This window comes from Indicator indicator, chromosome 31 (genome assembly GCF_027791375.1).
Source record: "Indicator indicator isolate 239-I01 chromosome 31, UM_Iind_1.1, whole genome shotgun sequence".
Taxonomy (NCBI): domain Eukaryota; kingdom Metazoa; phylum Chordata; class Aves; order Piciformes; family Indicatoridae; genus Indicator; species Indicator indicator.
The window spans coordinates 7,939,220-7,963,662 of record NC_072040.1 but is presented as its reverse complement, the minus strand read 5'-3'; the positions used below and the strand labels follow the sequence as shown (position 1 = coordinate 7,963,662).

Here is a 24,443-nt window from a genome sequence, read left to right as displayed (position 1 = left end):
CCCTCCCGTTGGGTAGAGACAGGTTCTCATAGCAGAGAGATCTCCTCTCAGCCCTCTTAAGGCTGAACAAACCCAGTTCTCCCTTCCTCTCCTAAGACATAATTTGCTACAGCTCCCTGACCATCTTAGTGTACTGGGCTCACTCCCACATGTTAACATCTTCCCTGTCTTAGTGTGCTATTGGAAAAAAGCCATTTCCAAAACTGGAAGCAATGCTCCAGCTGTAGCATCACAAGTGCTGAATGATGGGGAATTAATCACCATCCTTGACTTTCTGGCTACACTCCTGCTAATTCAGACCAACATGCTGTTGGCTGCCTTTGCCACATCACCACCATCGTCTACAAACTACCTCCCCCCCTCCGACTTTCCACAGAGGCACTTTCTAGCCTGTCAGCCTGTTGCAGTGCTTATGACATCCCAGGTGCTGGGATTTGTGCTTGCCTTTGGAGAACCTCACAGGGCTTCCATCACCTCAGCAATCAGTCAAGCACAGCAGCTCCTCAGAACAGATTTGCTTCATGCCAAATAGCAGCACATTAACTACTCTGTGATGTTCAAAAAAAACCTTTAGATGTGGCACTTTAGGACATGGTTTAGTGGTCATGGTGGTGTTGGGTTAATGGTTGGACTTCATGGTCTTAGAGGTCTTTTCCAACCTTAATGATTCTATGATCTGGAAGAAATAAATCATAAATTACTCCTAAAAGGAGAGTGGGTAACCCCACACCAGACTTGGCTCCCTTTACCCTTTAAGCTTCCAGCAAGGACCCAACAGGTTTTGCACCTGTGAGCCCTGCTGTGCTTTGTCACACCCCTGCTGAGAGCATGCCCCATGCCCCCTCCACTTCCCACTGTGAACTCAGTGATGGGGTCAGCAGAGCCCTATGCTATTCCAGACACTTGGAGCTGCTGGTGGCACATCCCAGCCCACACACATGACCTGGCATTTCACTGGCAAATGAGGGAGAGAAGACAGCAGTGCACAGCCTCAGAGTGCCCGAGGTCAGGCAGTCCAGAGCACAGACTGAGGTAAGAAACAGTGACATAATGGCAAACTGTTAGAATCTCCTCATAAATCTGGAAAACAGGGGAAGCTGTGGAAGGCAGAAAGCACCTGAGAAGCCTTTATTCAGCTGCATAACAAACCCAGGAGAGCCAACTCTGGTTCCACTCTGCCTGACACCTTCAGCTCACTTCCCCTCCTGCTCTGCCCACACTCAAGCAATGCTCTTCCCTCCTCTGGGATTTCTGCTATTTCCAGTTTCCACCCTTCAGGTGTGAAAATCTTACAACTGGTAGGAAGCTGAGATCAGCTGAAGGAATAGGGGGAAGGAAGGTAGGACAATAAATTTTCCTCAAAACATCTCCCCAGTGGGACTGTGCCCTATGTTTTAATATTTTGCATGTGCCTCCCCTCATATCTAGATTTGGTGCTTAGGCTGATGGTTTGGTGGTGGCCTGGCAGTGCTGGGTTAACGATTGAACTTGAAGACCTTAAAGGTTTTTTCCAACCAAAACAATTCTGTGGCTTTATTCTATGATTCTGTTCAAAGTGGTGCAACAACATGCGGCAGTAACTTCAGCTGCTCTCACTACCTGATAAACACAAAGTCTCCCCCAGTTACTAAACTCCTAGCTTGGGGAGCATGCTGAAGCAATTCCTTTGCAAACCCTTTTATCTTCATTGCTGCTCTCTCAATTCCTTTGCAAACCCTTTTATCTTCATGGTTGCTCTCTCTGTTTTACACATTATTAGAACAAAGACTCTTGCAGTTTTACATCCCTCTCTCCCATCTTTTTGCCCTTCAAAGCCAGTTTTCACTTTGTGTATAGATGAGAATAACTGTTGCTCCCAGCTCTGTGGAAGAGGCAATGCTTGTCACACTGTGCTCTAAAATCATCTAGAAATCACCAGCACGTATTCAAACTGAACAACTCCTAATGCAAAGCACCCACAGAACCACAACCTGCTCCACGCTGTACTCACCCTCCACCTCCCTACTGTCAGAAGTTGATCCATGTTAACCATTCACTACTGATGCCAGGGTTGCTGGCTGACAGACATCTTATCAAGCACACAGCAAACCAGCAGTGGGTTCAGTCACCACAATGTTTTAAATGTTAAGACTCCTGCAATTCAATAACAATTCAGAAGCCAATTACAACTACTGCAGAAGACAGGCATCAGGAAAGTGATGAATGATTATTTAGGCAACATTTACTCTTGGGAAAGCTCAAGTATATTGTTTCTTTTGCTTAAGAAAAGGTTAACTCAGAAAAACAGATTTTGATAACACCTAAGTCAATATCCTGTCTTGGACTCCAACTGCTCTAATTTGTTATGGTTTGAAGTAAAAGTCTTTAATCACTTGGACACATATGAACTCCTTATAAAAAATGATTTGTGGCTCGATATCACTTGCTATACCTGCTAGGTCTTGTTAGAGTAATGCAACCATTGTGTTCAAAGTAAAAATACTCAGTCAGGATCACTTCTGGTAGAGCTTTTTTTAACTCTGAGGTCTCTGATTCATAGCTACCACACAGTTTTTACTGGTAAAGCCAAGGGATTGATCACAGCACTTTAAAAACAATTTTTTTTTTTAACACGTTCCCAAAGATGAATTACAATTATTTGGATATAAAACAATCTTCAGAAGAGCTGTCTGGTGGCACCTTGTAATGCTACAGGCTCTTTCTTCCAAAATTATCCACGAAAGACTGGAGTGTTTGGAACAAGAAAGAATTCCCAGACTTCAGAATTTCTCTTCATCTTAAAATGCTTCATCACATATTTTAGGTTGGTTGTTGGTTTTTGGTTTTGACGTGTTTTTGGTTTTAGTTCCTCTATCAGATTAGCTGCTTTCTGATATGCTCCTCTAAATTTAAATGGGAACACTGAGTTGGACAGAAATCAACTGTACTTAGTATTCCTCCCTTTGCTCTAATCAGTTTGACAGGATCTCCCCTATATTAAAATTTTAGCTTAAATAATTCCCTTGCATGTAAAGGGTTATTAAACACTTTAATAAATCCTGTTAGGTTCATCTGTTTTTTGGAAGATGATAACCTTGGAATAGACTTCTATGAAACTGGAAAAGCTGCCAAGAGAAATCCTGCCAAGATAACTGTGGAACTAGGTTAAACCTGGATTATTATGGCTGTTATTTACATTAAGAAGCATCACTATAATACCTTTTGAAAATGGATTTGCTATCCAGTAAGCTATGTTTATTTCTCAGTTTGCTAAATATGACAAAGAGTTCTAATAACAACTTCTATGAAACTCAAGATACAACTCTTTAAACAAGCCTGCAGACAAACACTTTTCTCCCTATAAAATCAAAGCTGCACATTTTATTGTGCCTCTCTCTTGAGTCTGGCCACTGAACAACTGAGAAATAATGGCACAGCACTGGGTAGGGCTGGCAGTGCCAAAGGCAGACTGATTTTCTTGGGTAGAACTGAAATTTTCTTGTTGCCTTGTTTTGCCCAACTACATCCTAAACCTAGGGAAGTGTTGCAACTTTTCCATGCAGACTTCATTCATGAAAGTCTCTCTATGGGTTCAGGTTAACAGAGAGCACAGATGGAAACAACCTACTGCCTTGAAAGGTAGGAGGCTGTGTCACTAAATGAATTAACTAATGAGGTCTTACAGCAGTTTTAGCTGTCTTGTTTCACACCTATAACCATTGAGGACTAGCTGGTGTCCCCCAGCTTTGGCAGTGCAAGAAATTAAAAGCCCTGAAGAGGCTGTTATACAAATCCCACCTTGCTATATATGGGAGCAGGAAACTCTATACTGGGGTTTTGCACAGCAGGATCAACCAGATTGCCCTGTAGGGTACAAGACATGGGTCAGCACCAGACTTGGTAAAGTTTATTAATGGTTGCACTCAATTACAGAACCACAGAATTGTTAGGGTTGGAAGGGACCTCAAGGATCATCCAGTTCCAACCCCCCTGCCATGGGCAGGGACACCCCCCACTAGATCAGGTTGCTCAGAGCCACATCCAGCCTGGCCTTAAAAAACCTCCAGGGATGAGACTTCCACCATCTCCGTGGGCAACTTAAAGGTCTTTTCCAACCAAAATGCTTCTGATTCTTGCATGGATCTGCAACATTGCATCCCAGCTCTGGGATGTTCTTCTACCAGCCTTAGGAGGTGTATCATCTGAAGCAAAACAGAAGATCAGTCTGCTCTGTTGACCTTGTACAGTGTCTGCATTTTTGGGGACCAGGAAGAACAAGCTCTGTCTCCTTTGGTTCATGCCACTGCACTGCAGTGTGCTTGGTGACAGAAAGTCCTCTTACCCTCAAGGGATTGCTGACCCTTGGATGAGCCCAAGGGCACACACATGCAAACAAACACACACACAGAACAAGTGTCTCTTTTGTTTTGTTTTGTTCACAATGCTGTTTAGCTGCAGTAATTTTGAGACAAGCAACCCCATCATGTCACCCTGTGTGCTCTCTGAGAATAAGGCTTTCTGGACAGGGATTGGAGCAGCTGCTGTTCAGCAGAGAATAAAATCCAGACTGCTGAAGCGGGGGGAGGAAGGGGGCAACAAACAACATTTGTTTAAAACCTGGCAGGACCATCCTAGTTAGATGAATTATTGGATGGGTCAATGAGGACTGCTCCCCAAAGTGCCATAGGAGTGGAAAGCCCTTAAAAGACACATTGATTGGAGACTGCAAAAGTGATCATGAAGAGCATCATCACTGAACACAGAGCACCAAAGGCTCATTTGTCTCAAAAGTCACACTTCCCACACGGCGCCTTTGCTCGCTTGCCATGTATATAAAGGTTGTAACAGTTAATCATTTAGGCAGGGATAAATATTTATTCAGGGACTACCTTAACGTTGAATGTTATTTCCTCCATGACGTAAACTCGTTCAGGAAATGCTTTAGCCACCTCCTCCACACTGTTAAAATACTGCACTGGCTCCTTAATATCTCGGTCTTGTTCCAGCAGCTTAAACTGCCCTGAAAACAGATGATAAACAGAAGAGTTGTAAGATATTTATATTGGACAACTGTCACTGTGGCAACTGCTGGCTCAACTTCTTCATCGTGTCGCTCGCTCAGCTTTTCCAATTATTAGCAGCCAGACGAGGCGGCGGAAGATGGCAGAGGGCCTCCTGAACCTGCCCTGAAAGACCCCCAGCTTCACCAGGTCAGGGTGAAAAGGATGTGTGGGAGCTGAAGTTCAATTAAAGAAGTTCAATTAAAGAAGATCCTTTTATCGCTCCAGAAATAGTAAACAGCTACAGAGGCATCTGGGCTTGTGTACTTCACTGGGTGTAAGAGGTATCTGTACAGATAGCATTTTTTGGCCCTTAATATGAAAAGGTTCACAGAAGGAAAACACACCCATTGCTATAAACCCCCAAAACAATAAACACAAGGGCTTTGGGTTTGTTTTTAGCGTCATCAAACAGCTATTAAAAAACGCTAGGCTAAAACCCTTCCTCCCCTAGGCTTCCCTAAGACAATAGCATCTGACTTGACTCAACCATAAACTAAGCCCTTTGGAGAACTTGAACACAAGAAATTAAACCATGCACATTTAAAACCCTTTTGAAGGTGATTGCCTTCATAACAGCATCAGAAAGAAGTGTTTCTGGCTGGCTTTACCTCCTCCCAGCATGAAAACCTTGGCTATTTCCTAAGCCTTGTAAAAGGCAAGAACTAAGAGGGAGGCAGCCACACTGAGCAGAGATGCCAGGGACAGGCAGGCAATTCAAGCACCTCTGTGCACCACCAGCATGCAGCTTAAAAGCTTTCTTTTACAGAGAGATAATGAAAGCTCAGACAGACATATTTGCTGCTTGTATGACTTCAAATCAGTGGAGTGACCTTCCCAAACTTAGAAATATTAAGCACTCCTAAGTTAAAGGCTGCTCTCAGCAAGAGAACAGCACAGCAAGACTCGATGGAATAAACAACTCCAAAAAGCTGAATAAAAATCAGTGGTCAGTGCATCTCCTCTAAATCATGTTTTAAAATTAACAGTCCAAGCAGCCACTGGATTATTGTTCTCAAGCAGTGTTCAGCTTAATTAAAATACATCCAATACATCAGAATGTCAGCCACCTACAGAAATATTTTCTCACTCCTTCAGCATTTTTGTGCACAACACCCTGCTGCCCCTGTACATCCCAGCAGGCTTGAGACTTTTGTGCCCTGTTCAGAGAATTCACCCACACTAACCTACTCCAGGCCACCTAGCAGCAGAGGAGGGAACAAAGGCAAGCTCAGCAAGTCTTGACGCCCCATGAGAAAGACCTGACCTGCCACCCTGCCATGTAGACACACAGGCACACCAAGAACAAGAGGCTGAGCTCCTCTACCCAACCCCAGCCCCTCACTGACAGAGGCACACTCTTTCAATCAGCATACTTGAGTACTGCGGTTGTAAACCTAAATATCAGCTTACAAACAAGAAGGCTTCTTTCTAGTCCCTTCCATACACTTTCTCCGCAGTATCATCAGCAGGGCAACTAAAGATGCTGCTGCTTCCCACTGCTAGACTGTACTTTGCAGCTGTTTAAAAACCTTCACCACATTTCAAAAATCAGTTGCCTTAGAGTTTACCCAAATTTGTGTCTGCTTCAGGACACACTATTATTTCAAGTTCAGCCAAGACAACCCTGAGGCAGAAGCAGCAGACTTTGGTCTGACCTGCGGAAGCCATTCGTTTAGTTTAACCTTGTGTATATAACTATAGGAATGGCTTCCCCAGGTCAGACCAAAGCTCTGCCTTGTGCAACATTCTGCTTTAGACAGGAGTAAATGACAGCTGTGTAAGAAGGACTTTAAGCACAATTAGCAATACTACCCAGAATCTCTTCCACACCTCTAGGAGGAACTCATGACTCAAAGATGCCCAGAGCAGGGAAGAGGTATCTCTGGGCTTAGTAGCTCCAGAGGTTTCTTCCTTGTACATCTGCTTCATTGCTTTCTGAAGATATCCAAAACTTTTCTTGCAGACATACCCTCTATCTTAAAAAATTCTGGCAACCTCTTGTTCCACAGGCTTTCCAGTACTTTCAGGATTAAAAGCAGAAATCCTCCTACGTGGAGTCAGGACGTGCCAGGACATCATGCAACAGCAGGAACTATGAGTTGCACCAGGGAGCATCTGAGAGCACAGAAAAACTACTGCTCTAGAGCATAGGGCCAACAACTGTAGTTCACAGAGAGTCACGAAAAGCAAGATGATCTTCTATAAAATGCAAGTATAACACAGTGTTTGTTCACCAGAGCAGACCTGAGGCTGTTGCTCTCTCCTCCTTACTTCTCAATTGCTTGTTCTCTTTGACTCCCAACACAGCCACCTGGATGCAACCCTAGCTGATTGCCCAATTTGGGATCCAGAGGTCTGATTTGCAGGATTCCCAGCTGTGGTTGCTATTGGAAGCAAGCTGTGATTGCAATGAAGGAAAAAAACAAACCTCAAACCACAGCAAGTTTGAGTCACTCCAGACAGATCTAAATGCAGTGGGGTTACTTCTGATTTAACTCTCCCCCTTTATGCACAGAAGAGAGATAAATAAGTTACTGCATGGAAGCTACAGAGTTCTTATATTTTTTTTTAACTGTGAGACATTGCAGTGAAAACTTTGCTGGTTCAGAAAGAAATTGAGGACTCTCACTTCAGAGCAAGAATGGAATTGGGCACAGTAACAAAGCATGAATTCACATGGACAGGGCAAGAAAACAACATGCTGAATAATAATATATTACATGAACAGTACTCGTGCAGCACTTTGAATGAGGCAGTGGTCTTTAATTCTAGGTTCTCTGGTTACTCTGTTTGGAAGCATAATACTACTGGTTTACTCAGACTGTTATGCATTTAACAGCAGATAGTCTGGTGGCAAGAAAAGGCCAATTACCCACTGCAATCCAAACCCCTAGCGAATCCCACGTTCCTCAGCACACAACAAGCGCTTCGGGCTGTGTGCGACAGGGAGCAGAGCCTGCTGCTGTGGAATTACACGTTCTTGTAAAATAAAGAAATAACTCCATCAGCTGGGGCTTTGCTTGGGTACAAAGAGATGCTCAGAGCAGTCTGTGTCGCTTGCTGTGCCATCCTCCCCGTCCTTCAGCTGAGCGGCGCAAACACAAAGCCGTCTGTGCCCTCGCTGCTGACAAGCAGCGGTTCACGAGGAGGTTGGCCACAGAGGAGTACACACAGATCCCAAAGCATGGAATAGAAGGGCAGCATTAATTTCCTCCTGTTACGAAACCAAGAGCTATGCTGTGCATGGCAGCTGTCAGGGCTGGATGTTCAAATGCCTCTCCTTCAGAAAAGATGGGTTTGTGACGCCAGATTTTCTACAGACAGTGAGAAAAAGGGAGAAGTTTTTATTGGAGGAAGAGGAAGAAGGGGCTGAAGAAGGGCTTGCAATACATGTTTGAGCCAGATGTCAAGTAACTAACGGGGAGGAAGGAGATAACTTCGTACTGTATTTCTAACCAAGCTGCAATGAAAGAGCCAGCATGGCTGCAACACAAGTGAGAGACAGAAGTCTGGCTTTGGCTGCAAGTTAAAGTGGAATTTTGCAAGGGGCATGATTTCATGGAGAGACTTCACAAAACTGGCAGCAACCTGAACAAATCACATGGCAACTGAACCACTAGAAATGTAACAAAAAAAAAAAAAATCAAGAAAATCCAATGGCAAACTGCACCATTAGAGAAGTTCACCCTCACTAGCAGAAGAATAATGAAATGCTTCTGTAGTAAATCAGTGCAGGTCCAGAAAGATCAGAGATTTGTGCTACCTGCACGGTCCACTGAGCAGGTGTGGTTACTCCCTTTGCAGCCCAATGCAAGGCAGTAATGAACAAGTCCTGTGAGCTTTATATTTCTATCTCTTAGTCTGGCCCGTGGCAGGCACAGTATTGGAGCATTTCATTCTGGGATATATTATCTCTGCAGATGATGAGTTCTTATTTCCCTGTGAAGGTACTTACAGCAAAGACAGTAAATCTCCTACTGCTGGAAACGAGTTCAGCAAGAAAGGAAGGCAGGGAATGACCTAAACCAGGGTTTATCCTCCTGTTTATGGAGGTATTCACTGAAATCCAATAGGAGCAGGATGGTCAGGCCATTGTACTTCTTGCCAGAAGTTGGCCCTGCAACAAGAGGATCTTATTAATGCCTATAGATATCTGAGGGGTGGGTATAAAGATGCCAGGCTCTTTTTGGAGGTGCCCAGTAACAGGACAAGGAAAAATGGGTATTAGTGGAACACAGGAGTTTCCACCTCAACATGAGGAGACACCACTTTTTGGGGAGGTGATAGAGCCCTTGGAGCAGGCTGTCCAGAGAGGTTGTAGAGTCTCCTTCTCTGGAGACTTTCAAAACCCACCTGGATGCATTCCTGTGTGACCTGCCCTAGGTGATTCTGCTTTGGTGGGGGCATTGGACTCGATCTCTAGAGGTCCCTTCCAACTCCTAACATTCTGTGATCTGCAAGGGCATTAACCAGCCCTTTCTGTCCCAGCCTTCAGGCTGCTTCTGCTGCGTCCAGTGCTTAGGTTCCTGCAGGCTTATATATGTTCCCAGCTCTCAACTTCATACAGCTTATTTCTGCAATACAAGATCCCCTTTTTTTTTTTTTTTTTTCAGCAATTTAACCCTCACCACCAAATAGCCCACCCATTTTCAGCAGTCCAGGATGCTCCCAAGACAAAACCATTCATTTTGTATAGTGTCTGTACTATGCTTAGATCAAGGGCACATAAGGGCACAAAGCTGTGGGAACGAGTCCAGAAGAGGGCCACAAAGATGATCCAAGGTTAGGAACAACTCTGCTGTGAGGACAGACCAAGGGAGCTGAGGTTGTTCAGCCTAGAGAAGGGAACACTCCAGGGCCACCTTAGAACTGCCTTCCAATACCTGAAAGGATCCTACAGGAATCCTGGAGAGGGACTTTTCTTGAGGGACAAGAAACAAGAGGGAAAGATTTTAAGCTGAGGGAGAGTAGGGTTAGACTGGATCTTAGGAAGGACTTCAGTACAAGGGTGGTGAGACTCTGGAATAGGTTGCCCAGGGAGTTTGTGGATGCCTCCTCCTTGGGGGTGTTCGAGGCCAGGTTGGATGAGGCCTTGGGCAGGGATATTGGAGTAGATGATCACTAAGGTTCCCCCCACAACCTAAGCCATTCTATGTTTCCATGATTTATCTACAGCAAGGGTTCACAGATTGAACAAAGAATCAAGTTTTCATTGATACAAAGGATGAGAGCATGTATATGCTCACATCCCAAAAAGAAAATGTGAAGGAAAAAAAATAATAAAATAAAAATAAAACAGAAAGTTATCTGCATGTCACAAGGAGGAAACAGGGAAGGTCACAGAAACATCTGCTCAGTTGTGTTAGCTGTTAAGTGTTTCTCCAAGGAGGCAGGAGCTGTATTGTCTTTCAGCAGCTTTGATTACTTAGTGAGCCTCACATCTCTCTCTGTGAGGCTGCATGCAAAGCCCAGCACTGCTGCAGAACGTGCAGACAGCACAGCAGGGTGGCAAAAGTACTGCAGAGGTTTATGTTTCAGATTATTTGTTGACTGCTGACTGCATTTCAGTAGTTCAAAGAGCAGCAGAGATGCTTGAGAAGGAAAGGCATTCTACCTGCCACCATTCTGGAACAAGGCAAATTCTGCCTACATTTTGCCAGCATTCTTGAGCATCAGGCCATTAGGAAATAACTTTTATCTTCCCCAAAAGATGATCCTTGATATAACTGGGTTGAGTTGAGGAACATAAGCCTAAAGAAGAGATAATAAGATAGGCACAGAGAGGTGGCTTGCTAGATATCAAGGAGAATGCAGTTGCATGAACTGGAAAGAGCACTTCAGCACACCCAGCTCTTACATGGACCTCTACAGTCTTCAGCTGACAGTGTGCAGTACTTCCCTCAGTGCCTGATGCAGAAATACATTTGTGTCAGTGGGGGACAATGGGAGGACATCTCAGTCTATGGTCACCCCATCACTAGAGCATATGGTAGAGCTATTTTGTCTTTATCTAATCCTCAGAGCCCACAAATGAACTACTGCAGACAGACTCACAGTCCTGCTGCCCGTGCAGGGGAAAGCAAACCACCTGCTTTGTCACCTCTACTGAAGGGGCTACTGATGTCACCTCAGGCTGGGACCAGGCAGCAAAGAAAGATGGATGCAATTCCATAGTAAATCCCTCAAAGAGCAAGCAAGACAACCCAGTGGTGCAGGTTCATCCTTCTCTGTCACACAGATAGCTTCTGAGAGCTAAGCAAAAAAAGATTTGGGGAGGAGCAGAGAGGGAAGCTTTTCTGAGTTATTCATAAGAATTCCTTTATTTTCATATTGTAGCCTGCTGAAAGCATGCAGGAAACTATCAAAAGGTGGAGAATACAGCACAAAAACACACAACAAGAGTCTTTGACACAGTGGAAAATACAACAGGAAAATACACAACAGGAGTTTTAGGTACACAGCTTGCAAAGGCTAATGACTGGGCTACAAACTAGAAAAGCTATGACTGATTCTTACACCATAGTCACCATGAAATAGCTATTAAACAGACTTTGAAATACTGCTGCTGCTTTTGAAGAGCTGCCTGTCAGTACTTATTCCTCAGGGGGAGGGAGAGGGGTGAAGAAAAGGACCTCCTGTGTCCCCATTTGTACCCAATCTTCTGGAAATTTTGGGAATGTATTAAAAAAACAAATGAAAGGAACTAGAGGCATATCAAAGTAAACATAATACAAGCAGAATTCATCAAGTGTACTGGAGCTAAACTTATGGCACTGCAAAGCAGAGGGCAAAGCACAAAGGCACATTCAGTCCCTGAGATTGTGCAACACGCAATGGGGAAGGAGCCCTTCAGAACGAATCCTTGTGCTTCTCGGAAGTATTAGGAAGATTTTTGAAGCCTTAAATGCCTTTCTTCCTTTCCATGTTATGTCTATGGTGCAAACAGCCATTTGAGCAGGGGAGAATGAGTCAGACATGAGAGCCTGGTAAGACATGTCAGAGCAGGGCAGGAGCACACTGACACATCACCTGTGTGTACGCGCGGGCACCGCTCGAGACATCAAGGAAAGGAACCCAACCAAGTTTCCCACACAGCAACCCAAGGGTTTGCTAATCAAAATCTCTAATCCTATGCTGGCAAAGCAAAGGGGATGGTACAGCCCACTGGTCTCTTTTCTCTTATCTTACTTTTATGACTCCTAACTAGCATAATAAAACAACAAAAAAAGATTCCGTTGGCAGCATAACAAAGAAAAATGAGTTCAAATGGTGACTGATGATAGCCTAGAGCGGGTTTAGCTCACAGATATTGCATGAGAGGGAATTTTAGGTTACAGATGATGCAAAAAGACAGACAGGGAAAACAAGCCTAACCTCTAACCTTTGTTTCATAAGTCATTATCATCACAAATACAAGATTACCACAATGAAATGTTCCATTTTACAGGGTCACATGTTTGAGTGTCTGGACTGTAAGTTAACTAGATTTCACTTACTCACTGGGTTATCATCAATCTAACTTGTAATTAACATCATTCTATTCCTTTCCCATGTGCTGCCAACAGACACCAAGAATATTCCACAAGCACTGTGTTAGTTCACACACTCAAGTGACCACGCAGAGGGCTCTGGTGGCTACTGCACTGTCTGGCTTGCCTCATTGCTATTAACAAAAGCTGTTGCTAGTTTCCTGTTAACAGTAAGAGTATAAAGACAAGCGCATGATGATGGCGTGCTCTCCTGGTGAATATCAGAGCTTATCCACACCACGAGTTACAGAAAGCCAACTAAACCACCCCAAAACAGAGCTGAGATGACTACAGAATCAGAGAATGGTAGGGGATGGAAAGGAACTCTGGAGACCATCTAGTCCAACCCCTTGCCAAAGCAGGTTCGCTTAGAGCAGGCTGCACAGAACGGCATCCAGATGGGCTTTGAATGACTCCAGAGACGGAGACTCCACCACCCCTCTGGGCAGCCTGTTCCAGTGCTCTACCTTCCTCAAAGTAAAGAAGTTCTTCCTCGTGTTCAGATGGAACTATGTTTAACAGCAGCTACCCAATGACAAAAGCTTTTCTCGTGTGATCACCAGCATTGTTCCCTTGGTACCAGAGTGGATATCCACTTAGACCTCAATTATGAAAATGGTGAAGTCACTAAAAGTTTATGTCTTGTGATACTACAGCAGCCTCCAGGATCTTCATGACCAAGTCTGCTGGAACTGCCTGCCACCAGGGAGGAAGATTTGCTAAGAAGGTAAAACCAACTCAGCCCTCCATTAACACAATCCTCTAGCTGGAGACAGCTGCAATTCAAGATGTGCAGAGGTGTCTCTCTGTAATCTGTAACTCGAATCACAGAGACTGTAACTGTGAGTGACATCTGGATTCACACCAGACAACTTTTTGGTTTTGGTAGCCACCTCTTCCAAAATAAATCTGACAGAGTGGATCTGGTTTTTCCAAACAATTCTTCTATTTCTTGGCAAGTCAGAACTTTTGCTAAACTAACAGCAGCCAACTGCTGGGCTTAATCTTTAACTTCACCTTATTGAGTAACAGCTTTGATTTATTTACTTTGCAGAAGCTTCAAACTCCACACTCACCAAAGTCAAACTTATACTGTTTCTGCAGCAGTGCAAAGACTTTCATCAGCTGTAAACCCACCACCCTTTATGCCCTCAGCCCTTTTGCTGACAGATCTTTTCCTCCTGCTACTCCCACATGAGTATCCCTGGTTGTATGGCCTGACCTCAGTGCCACTCATTGCCTTCTTGCTCACTGAGCAGCCTTTTTGTGCCTTTCAGGTTCTGACCCCATCCCATGCTCAACAGGCCCTGGCATGAGTGTAGGACGGTGTGTAGGGAAATATTCCACCCAAGGAGGACAGTCATGTTGGCAGCACTGCCCCTGGCAGGCACTTGCACTGCAAGACACAAAGCTAAAGAAAAAGTGCATTCACAGAAGAGAAATCTTGAAAATGCACATAGATCAATTCCACATAAAAAGTGCTTTTGTTTCCTGCTCAGGAACAAGTTTTTTAATTAACTGAATGGGAGGAGCTGTAAAAGCCAGGAACAAAGACTGAGTCAGCAGCTCAGTCAGCTTTTAGTAGCTTACAGGGTTTTACATGAGACAGAATAAACATATTTCATTCAGACTTAGACATTTTTATCAATGTGTAGAGAGACTTCAGAGCCTGGGCTTGGTACCCTGAAAGCCTGTCTGTGCATTATAGAGCAGCTTATTGTTTCAAAGCTCGTATCTCATTTGCTTGCTGAATATACATGTGCTTTACAATCTCCAGCAGACTCTGCTTTTTCCCCTTCCTCCTCTCACCCTCAGCTTGAATCTCCTGAAGTGCTGCATTCAAACTACTGGAGGATGCAGTGCTCAAACAGTTCCCAACATTTGTATATCAGCAATGGAAAGGAGGCCTTGATGTTCTCCTATGGGAATTTCCTTGGGAAAGGTACTGTCACTTTGTGTTGTAAGTACAGTCTGGTATGGACTGTAACCTAGCTTACATATTTACAAAGTGTTTAAATCAGGAAGGAATTCAGTTTATTAGAGCTCTGACCAGCAGCAATCATCTGCAAGTTCTGCAGAACAAGTTCACTTTCCTTCTGGAACAAATTAGATAATATATTTAAAATGGAAATGAAGCCAATTTCCAAAGAAGCTCCTTAATTACACAAAAGATCTGGTGTATTCAGCTAAAGTCTCCTGGCCAGGAGAACATTCAGTCTTAGGTACATTTATGCTACAGCTAAAGCTATACTAAAGATAATTTCAAACAAATGCAGTTCTAAAATAATACATGACCTGGAAATCACCTTAATGAAAGGATGATCAGAGGGCTGGAGCACCTCTCCTATGAGGACAGACTGAAAGAGTTGGGGCTGTTCAGTCTGGAGAAGAGAAGGCTCTGAGGAGACCTTCTTGTGGCCTTCCAGTATCTGAAAGGGGCTACAAGAAAGCTGGGGAGGGACTTTTTAGGATGTCAGGTAGTGATAAGACTAGGGGGAATGGAGCAAAACTAGAAGTGGGTAAATTCAGATTGGATGTTAGGAAGAAGTTTTACACCATGAGGGTGGTGAGATACTGGAACAGGTTTCCCAGGGAGGTGGTTGAGGCCCCATCCCTGGAGGTTTTTGGAGCCAGACTGGATGTGGCTCTGAGCAACCTGATGTAGTGTGAGGTGTCCCTGTCCATGGCAGGAGGGTTGGATCTAGATGATCCTTGAGATCCCTTCCAACCCTAACAATTCAATGATTCTAAATACATGCAGGAGCTGACGCTCCAAAGCTTCTCCTCCAAAACCCTGGAACATCTATCAGGCATGCAGAGTAAGATTTGGCAAGTAAACACATCTCATTTCTTTGGTTTAGCCACGTTGGTGTCATCACCTCAGCTGAGGTGCAGAAGGTGTTTTGATGCCCACATTCTGCATGAGGTAAGCCTCTGCTTTCCTCACTCTGTATATACGAGTGCAGCAAAGCTCCTGTCAGAATCACGTCTGGTTTCCAGCACAAAAGGACATTTATTTGGTGTTGTGCAATTTATCTAGGAAGCAGACAAAGCTCTTGATAACAGCTCAAGATGAATGAAGGCAGCTTTTAAGAATGAGCATCTTGGCATCTGTTCACAGCATGTGCTAGAGTCTCACCAAAAAAAAAAAAAAAGGGAAAAAACAGGAAAGCAGGAGTTGAGCTGAAAAGGTAGTGAAGGGAGATGGTGGGTATGAGTGCAGCACTTCAGCACTGCCACTTCATTTCATTTTCAATGCTACTGAAGAAGGCAACAAAGATAACACATCTGACATTCAGATCTAAGCAGCATATGCATCTGCCTCAGCTCTCTTGAACACATTCCATCACACAGACTTTGTTTCATTACCTTAAACAAGGTGGGCTCCATCTAAACCCTCTCTGGCAGTTCCAATCATCATAGCTGAATCCAAGGAGTACAAAGCAGCAGAATGCCCAGCCAAGTTTTTCCCTCTTGTAAGCTGCCTGCCAGCTTTCTGAGAACCAAACAAAACCAGTCAGTAGAGGCAGCCTAGCCTAAAACAGCTTGACAGAAAAGAAAAGCTGCAGCCTACACAGGGAGGGGGGGGGGGGGGGAAGGAGGATTTAACTTCAGAAGTGTTTTTAGAAGACCACTTAGGGGATTTTGTTTTCTCCACGTAAATGATAATTCATGAGTTAAAGACTTGCACTATGCCTTGCTAATGCTTTCTGAAATGCTGCTGAATATTTTATCCTATGTGTGTTTCCAGTGAAACCTTCTTGCTCATATTGGTTTGGGCCATCTCCAGTTGAAAGCCATTTCTGCACCAAGTGCATGTTGTAGGCTTTCACAGAAAGGGCTGCAAAGTGGTAATGATCAAAGTGGCTGGCCACCTGTTTGTCTTTGAAAGCACAAGGACTTCCCCAGCTGCTGCATTATCATGAGCTATGTTATTACCTACTGATTTCTAAGTACACAAGCTAACATTAGCAGCTGCAAATGCTCCAGAGAAATCCTGTGCTTTATATTTCTGCCAAACAACTTCAGTTTTAAAACAAGATGATCTTAGATCTACCTCTGGCATTAGGAGAAACACTTGAAATACTTTTGGCTTAAAAGGAAAGTTGTTCCTTGAATAATGGAAACTAAAGCAATACTGGGCAGTTTGTGTCAGCACACACATTTAAGGTTGTGAAGATGCCATGGATGGGGAAAAAAAGGATATCTGGGTTTCAGACACTCACAATTGGTTACTGTAGAGATTAAGAAAGAGAGCTAGATGATGCTTATAGACCAGAAACACTGGGGCATCCTAAGCTAAGAGCAACTCAAACCCAAAACCCATCAAAAGATCAGTTTCTGCTGGAGCTATCACAAAGCACTGAAAAAGTTTTCCAACAGTTTATGTTCCTTGCAGGAAAAATCCTGTTTCACTTGAGATCTCTGAACCTAGGGAGCAGTTAAGAAACCTACCTTTGAAATGACACAAACTGCACTCCTTGAAGCAGAGATTTCCTAAACAGGACCTTGCTTTTTCAACTGCCTTACTGCATACCCAACAAGTGCACAACCCAACAGCACACATGGGCTTCCCACACAGCCAGCCTCCACTGGCATTCCCATGCTGCAGAAGATCACTTGGAGAAGGGTTACCTGCTTCAAGGAAGCAACCCAACACTTGTCTCACCCTTTCAGTCTGCCACCTCCTCTAACACGCTGAGCTGCCTTGAGGAGCCTGAGTGTCCATCCCACCAAAACCCAGCCATGGAAGGTGCTGGTCTTTGCCACCAGGAACCTTGTGCAACAGGATGTGCTGGGTTGACAGAAAAGTAGCCAGAGGCAGGGTGTACTCCAAGTGGACATATGGCACCACAGCTAACAGGCTTAGCTACACACAGTTTCAATGCCTACTTTACTCAATTAGTATAAAACATGTTTAATTAAATCACTGGAAGGACTGAGACCAGCTAAACCAAGCCAGATACAATCTGGTTTACAATCTGTGTCATTTTATCAGCTGGGGCTGACTGAGGGAAGTCAAAGTGGGCAGTTCCAGGGTCCTCACCTTTCTTCTCTGCAACTGCTCTGCTTGCTTTGTGCACAACAGGCAGACCTCCTCAGCCACTTTTTAATCTCAGCTGCCTAAATATCTGGAGTCCAAATAACTATAGCAGCTACTCAATGTCTTACCCACAGGTTATACTTCACCATACCCAAGGGCTACCTGTTACAGGCTCCTCATGGCTGACCTAAGCCCTTAGCTTATGGTAGACAGCTGATCCTTGTAGCCTGAGCACACTTTTGTGCAGAGCTGCAAGCTTAACATGGCCCTGTGCATTCACTCACTTCTTCCCTGGCAAACATGATGTGTGCCAATTCCTTCCTGCTCCCCTTCTCCTTCCTCAGCATTATTTCCCTCTGAAGAAAAGGAAAAGGAAGCAAACAAGTATGTTAAACACTAGACTGTGGTTCTCCTCTGGGAGTGGCATAGCCAGGATTCAGTATGACCCAATTTCACACAAAATAATACGTATTAACTACAGGAGAGAAATCTATGCTACTCAAAATAACTTCTATTTTTAAATCTTCTGCCATGAAAAAAAATAAATTGAGAGTTAGTGCTTGAGAAAAATGGAAGTTATAAAGCACTCAGAGTATAATAAGAAAGAATGAGTTTACCTATGACCCTGTAGCACACCACTCTAATGATCACAGAATATTAGGAGTTGGAAAGGACATCTTGAGATCAAATCCAGCAGGATCACCTAGGGCAGGCCACACAAGAATGCATCCAGGTGGGTTTTGGAAGTCTCCAGAGAAGGAGACTCCACAACCTCCCTGGGCAGCCTGTCCCAGTACTCTGTCACCCTCCCCATAAAGCAGTGTCTCCTCATGTTGAGGTGCAACCTCCTGTGTTCCAGCTTGTGCCCACTGTTCCTTCTCTTATCACAGGGCACCACCAAAAAGAGCCTAGCACCTTCATCTTCATACCCACCCCTCAGACATTTATAGACATTGCTAAGTTCCCTTCTCAGCCTTCTGTTCCCAAGGCTAAACAGCCCCAGGTCTCAGTTAAAAGAGGAAGATTAATTAGTAAATAAATTGAGGCAGATACCAGACACCAACCTTTCACAACAGAACAGCTACATTAGCAGCAGCTTACATACACCAGAAATATCAAGACCTTCATGAAAGATTATAGCATGAAACATTATGGACTAATTCATGAATGCCAGGCAATTTAATTACATTTTCTACTGAAAAATTAAACCACATGTATAGCTCATCAGATCAAGCTTTCTAATATCTATCTGCTTTTGATATCCAACCTCTGTCTGAAAATGAGATAATTCATTTCCCTTACGAAATTGGATTCCACCTCCATGGTCAAACTGAAGCAGCACTGATATGGAAAGAAGTGATGGAAAAAGAACAAGTTTTGGGTCATCTAACCCAGTCTTATGTCAGAATGTGATGACTCTTCACAGGTGAAGGCAATAGGGCAATGCAAGAATATTCAGATTTTTTTCTCTGAAATTATATACTCTAAATTTTCTTAATTTTCAGATTTTTTTTCTCTGAAATTATATACTCTAAATTTTCTTAATTTTCAGATTTTTTTCTCTGAAATTATATACTCTAAATTTTCTTAATTTTCAGATTTTTTTCTCTGAAATTATATACTCTAAATTTTCTTAATTTTCAGATTTTTTTTCTCTGAAATTATATACTCTAAATTTTCTTAATTTTCAGATTTTTTTTCTCTGAAATTATATACTCTAAATTTTCTTAATTTTCAGATTTTTTTCTCTGAAATTATATACTCTAAATTTTCTTAATTTTCTTCTTTCTGGTTCATAATTAGCTAGGGTCTTAGCCCACATTCAATAATAGCTCTAACACACTTGTGCTAGCTCACTACTTTTGGCTCACTCCTTTGTGGATCTGAGAAACCATTCAGTATTAAAAAAAAAAAAAAAAAAAAAAAAAAAAAATCAACAAGCCCCAACCTTCAGACTGAACTCAATGTGGTCCTGCAATAGTTTCAACAGCTCAGTACTGCCAAGGAAAAATGGTGTAGCTGAAAATTAATTCTACCAACTCTTAATTTCCAACTCCTGTGAGGAGATCATTATGAATGCTCACTCACAACATTCACCCACACGTAGGCTAATAGCCTGTATTTCACTATATGGTTCCTGGTGATGGAAACACAAGCCTAAGCAACAGCAAAATGTCTTGCCCACACTGCTGTCAACTGAGCAGAAAAGAAAGAATTTAACCTGCATCCCTCTGGCTCAAGAAAAGTCTCATCAATACACATCAGACAGCAGGATCTGGAGCTATGTATATGTTCTTTTAATGATTTCCAAAGAGTGTTTGCTCGTTACATTAATTAAAATAACAGCTCCGTTCTTTCAGGGTCAACAGTTCTCCAAAAATTAAACTGCTTTATTTCAGCATCACCAGGGGTAGGAAATCATTCCTGCACCAGAAGGGGGTCATTCCTGCACCAGAAGGGGGTTCCTTCTCACCAGGCAATCCACGGGATGAACCCAGATGCCGCAGTGTTCAGAGAAGCCAGGCAGCACAAGGGGTGCATTGTTACAAGCCCCTTGCCTAGCAGGGGCACCCTGGCTCCCCTTAGGGCAAGGGTTCAAAGGCTTCATACAAAACAGTGGAAGGGGCAAGCAGCAATTCATCCTCTGCCCTGCTTTTCCTCTTTGCCTGGGGTGCCAGAACTGATGCCTTGGAGACAGGTCTCAAGGATCAGGTCTCCACCTAGACCTTCTGCACTCTTCTATTTGACAACACTCTCCTGAGGGCTAGTGGCAGAGGGAGGGTTGGGGCTGTGTTTCCTACCCTGTCAGGACTAGTCCTACAGGAGCAGAGCCACTGTTAAGCTATTACACAGAAGGGAGTTTTGTTTTCATTTGGCATCAAAACTGATACAGAGAATCAAAGGGAGGATCAGCACTGAAGATATATTTGTGTATCAAGGGGAAATCCAGAAGCCATTGAAATTGTTTACAGCAGGTTGAAAGAATAATACAAAGAGCAAATAATACAAAGAGACATCCAGATGGCATTTGCAGGCAGACCTCAACACCTTTAGCCCAGTGAAGTTTCATTAACATTTACCTATCATCTTAGGATTTTATTTCTAATATTTAAACCTCACCAAATTATGAGGGTTGCAGAGTCATCAAGCCTTTGCTTTGGGACTGAACTGAATTTACCTGGCAGAGCAAAGCAGCTCCAGCAGCTGGTGCAGGGGACAAAGAGAGGAAAGGATGCTGCTTGTGCATCCACAGGGCTCTCTGTGACAGTTGCACAGGGCTCATGCAAAGCTACTCACTGCCAAAACAGGACACTACTTCTACTCTGGAAAAGGCAAAACACAAACAGCAGGAGAATGCAAGTCCATCACCTTGTATCCAAATACTTAATTCTTCCTACACGTATTTGCTCTAGAAACGTCTGTTGTCATCTAAATCCCTGTGTCTAGGAGGACTGCAAACCACAGCAAAGGGATGTTTCCCTACCAGATCAAAGAGCAAGTCATGAGTCATCAAGGACTTGCACTATACCCATGGAGTCCACTCTCTCCTCAGTGGGAATTCAGGGCACAAGCACTCAGACTTATTTTAGGACAAAGAGCCACAAGAATGGAAAATATCCATCCACAATTTGTATGAATTAAAAGTTTACCAGGCAAACCCTTTCTTTCCATGGTCCCATTTTGTGATACCAAAACTTCCTTCTGTACCAAGTCACTACTGGCCACACCACTGACAGCATTTTCATGCACTGGATATGGATGGAGTATAAACATTCAATGTTTTTCAGTCTACCCAACCAAATCATTGCATATTACTGCTGGAGAAAGGAAAGGGTGAAAAAGCAGCACTGAATCCTTCGCTGCTGCAGAACAGCACTGGAGTTAAAAATAGATTTATAAAATATTTGTAATCCTTAATCTCCCTTCAAATTAAAGCAATATCCAGATTCACCAGTGATTAGAGACCTCAAGAGATTTATTTGTAAGTGGCTGGCTCAGACCCTGATAAATCCTCCTTCTTTTTATTTAGCCAGTTTGCTGACCTAGTAACTATTCAAAACATAAATTTTAATGAGAAAAATATCCAGCTACCTCCAGCACATTAAACCTCTGTAACAGATATTGTAGTGGGGGCAGAAAAATAAGGTGTTGGTTCACAGACACTGGGGAGGAGGAGGGGAGACCTTTTCAGCAGCAGATGAATTCAACGTTGAGGAGAAGCTTACATCTTCCATTTAGGCAGTGTGTTTTGTGGTTCCCTGCACAACTAATCTGTTGTTACTTATTCTTTTTCCCTTCAGTATAGATGGACCCTGTGTAGCAGGGAACAGGCCTTTGGAGAACAGCCCTCATTTTGTTCAGCACAATACAGCCTTCTCAACTCTTATGCTGCCACTTGAACCCTCAAATCGTACACAGGCGAGAGAAGGACAATTTGGAAATGAAGAAAGCAAATAACTGATTTTAATCTCCTTTGGGTGTAATGCCACATCCCAACTTAAGGGCTAATGAAAACTTTTGGGTAGTATTTTCCATGCCTGGCAGCTTCAACAAACACCTTCTGTGGGGATTTCTTGGCTTTCCAGGAAAAGAGACAGTTGTAATCTAGTGAGCAGCTTTCCAATCAGATATTCAGTGAAGGTCAAGGAGGAAGGCATTATGTGTCCTCTTGCACATGATTAATTAGCAGCCACTGCAAACTACTGGAGAGCTACATTTGTCTAAGGAAAAGGTTTTAAGCTTTATCAGTGACATTTTAGATCATAGCCAAGCAAGGCTTACTGGTGTACCATGACTCACCCAGATTAATATTTCCCATAACAAATTTAGTTATACAGAGAGAAGTCTACGAGCGTCCACAGTAACCCAGAAAAAAAGAAAAATCCTACCAAAAGCCATTTTTGGTGAATGCTGATATTTTTATAACAAAGAATATAATTCACATACTACATGTGTTCCACTTCAAGTTTGAACAGATCTTTATCCATCAAGGCTCAGAGTAGTGAAGCACAACTCCCAAGAGACGAGGGAATTCCCATTCTCATAGTTGGAAGCAAAAGGAGTGGGCTGGAGAGGGAAGTGACTGCAGTTAAAAACTATCAAGGAGTCTCAAGGAATTAATATGCATTGCCTGACCTGAATCTATTCCAGTTTCACATGGGATGAGAAGAGAACATTTGTTTACAGCTGAAGAACGAAAAAAATAAACAGGTTTCCATGGCTCTGCTGGGTAAAGCTCTACTTGAGCTTGTTTTGAGACAGTACTTTTTATAAAATGGTTTGGTTAATAGTGAATAGTCCAGAGCACTTCTGGCTGGGAAAGGACAAAACAGAGAGGTTGTTGGCTTGCTAAAATAACATTGATTTCAAATACTGTACAATAAACAGAAAAAAAAATCCTTGATTTCAAGCAAAGAAAACCATCATCAGCAGGAGATCTCTGTCAGTGCTTCATGAAACAGGGTGGAACTTACTGCTCAGTAAGGAAGTTCAGGATGCCACAATTCTACCATTTGCTGCAAAGCTGGACGTGGGTGTGAGGCACACATATGCCAAAGAGATGCTCGAGCATGCTGAAGCAAACACATCCCACAAAGTCCTCCAGAACACTAAGGTTTCATTTAAGGAGTTCATCATCTTGAAGTGGTACCTGTGTCAGGGTCAGGTTTCTGAACTCAAACATGCCCAAGCACAGCATCAGCACTTCAGACTCAGCCCCGAGGAGCAGAGATGTCTAACCCAGCTTTTAAAGATACCTATGCCAGGACTTCAGGATTCACTCTTGAGGGAAATCCTGGGGGATTTCATTTTATCTTTTGTAAGTCCTTTTGGCAAGTCTCACTACCAGCACTGCAACAAAGAAATCATGGAAGATGGGAAAATGAACAAAATCCACACAAAATGATAAAGTTTAGAATTGATGGTCCTTTAGATACAAAATGGAAGCTCTGCCCTAGTTAGCACAGTGGGAGTGTGCCTACTGTAGCCCAAGGGATGGGGGTGAAGAAAAAGAGAGGGGAAGATTTAGAGGAAGTTATTTGCTACCTGTTGCAGAGAACCACTAAGCCTTCCATCCCTGCCTGAAATCCCAATCCAGGGATTACAAAGAAGAGCTTCCAATGGAATTTATGCCTTGGCTTAAGGGGAATCTGGAATGGCATATATGGAAAAGGAAACCCTCAGGCTCAAGTATATCAAGGTCATTACATGTGACAGCAAGAAAGTCAGAGTGCCCAGATAGTTTGGGGGTGATGATATGAAAAATAGGCAAAAGACTGCTGATTTTTAAAGCCTAAAACACAGAGCGTGGTTTCTGCTCCTACCTGATCATCTCTTGAAGAGCTGCAAAGATGTTTGAGGAAACCTGGAGGGGTAGAGAAAATTTCTTGGAAGGAAGAACACAAGGAGGTTGAAGAAGGAAGAAAACTGCATCAGGACAACTGCCCAGATTAGCACAAGTATTCTCAATTTGGATGCACAAGGGCTTAATCCAGCAGGATCCAGTTTTCACAAGTTAACAGCCATGAGCTCTGAGATCTTCTCTCTCAAGAGAAGGGAAGAGAGGGGGAGGAGAACCAGAAAGTTAGCCAAGAAAGGCCATCTGTTAAATGAACCTCAGCTATGAACTTAAGACCTGCCCTTACTAGGCTCAAACATTTCTATTAATGTCCAGAAAACACCAATAGCCAAGCAGAAAAATTCCCCTAAGCCAACAAAACTGGAAAAAAAAAAAAAGTTTTATTTTGAATTAGTGCTGCCATATGCTATAGCCAATTAGTCACAAATCAGACACAAAATAAACCTTACAACAAACTGCAAAATGAGAAT

The 24,443-nt window shown here is 43.2% G+C and overlaps 1 protein-coding gene across 2 annotated transcripts in view; it reads right to left on the bottom strand.

The window, feature by feature from the left end:
- Positions 1–24,443, bottom strand: part of GAREM1 (GRB2 associated regulator of MAPK1 subtype 1) — a 98,774-nt gene that overhangs the window by 14,595 nt on the left and 59,736 nt on the right. For both annotated transcript variants that reach the window (XM_054394737.1, XM_054394738.1), the window contains exon 3: positions 4,869–4,999. In XM_054394737.1, the coding sequence (XP_054250712.1) occupies positions 4,869–4,999 (131 nt within the window). The remainder of the gene's footprint in view (positions 1–4,868; positions 5,000–24,443) is intronic.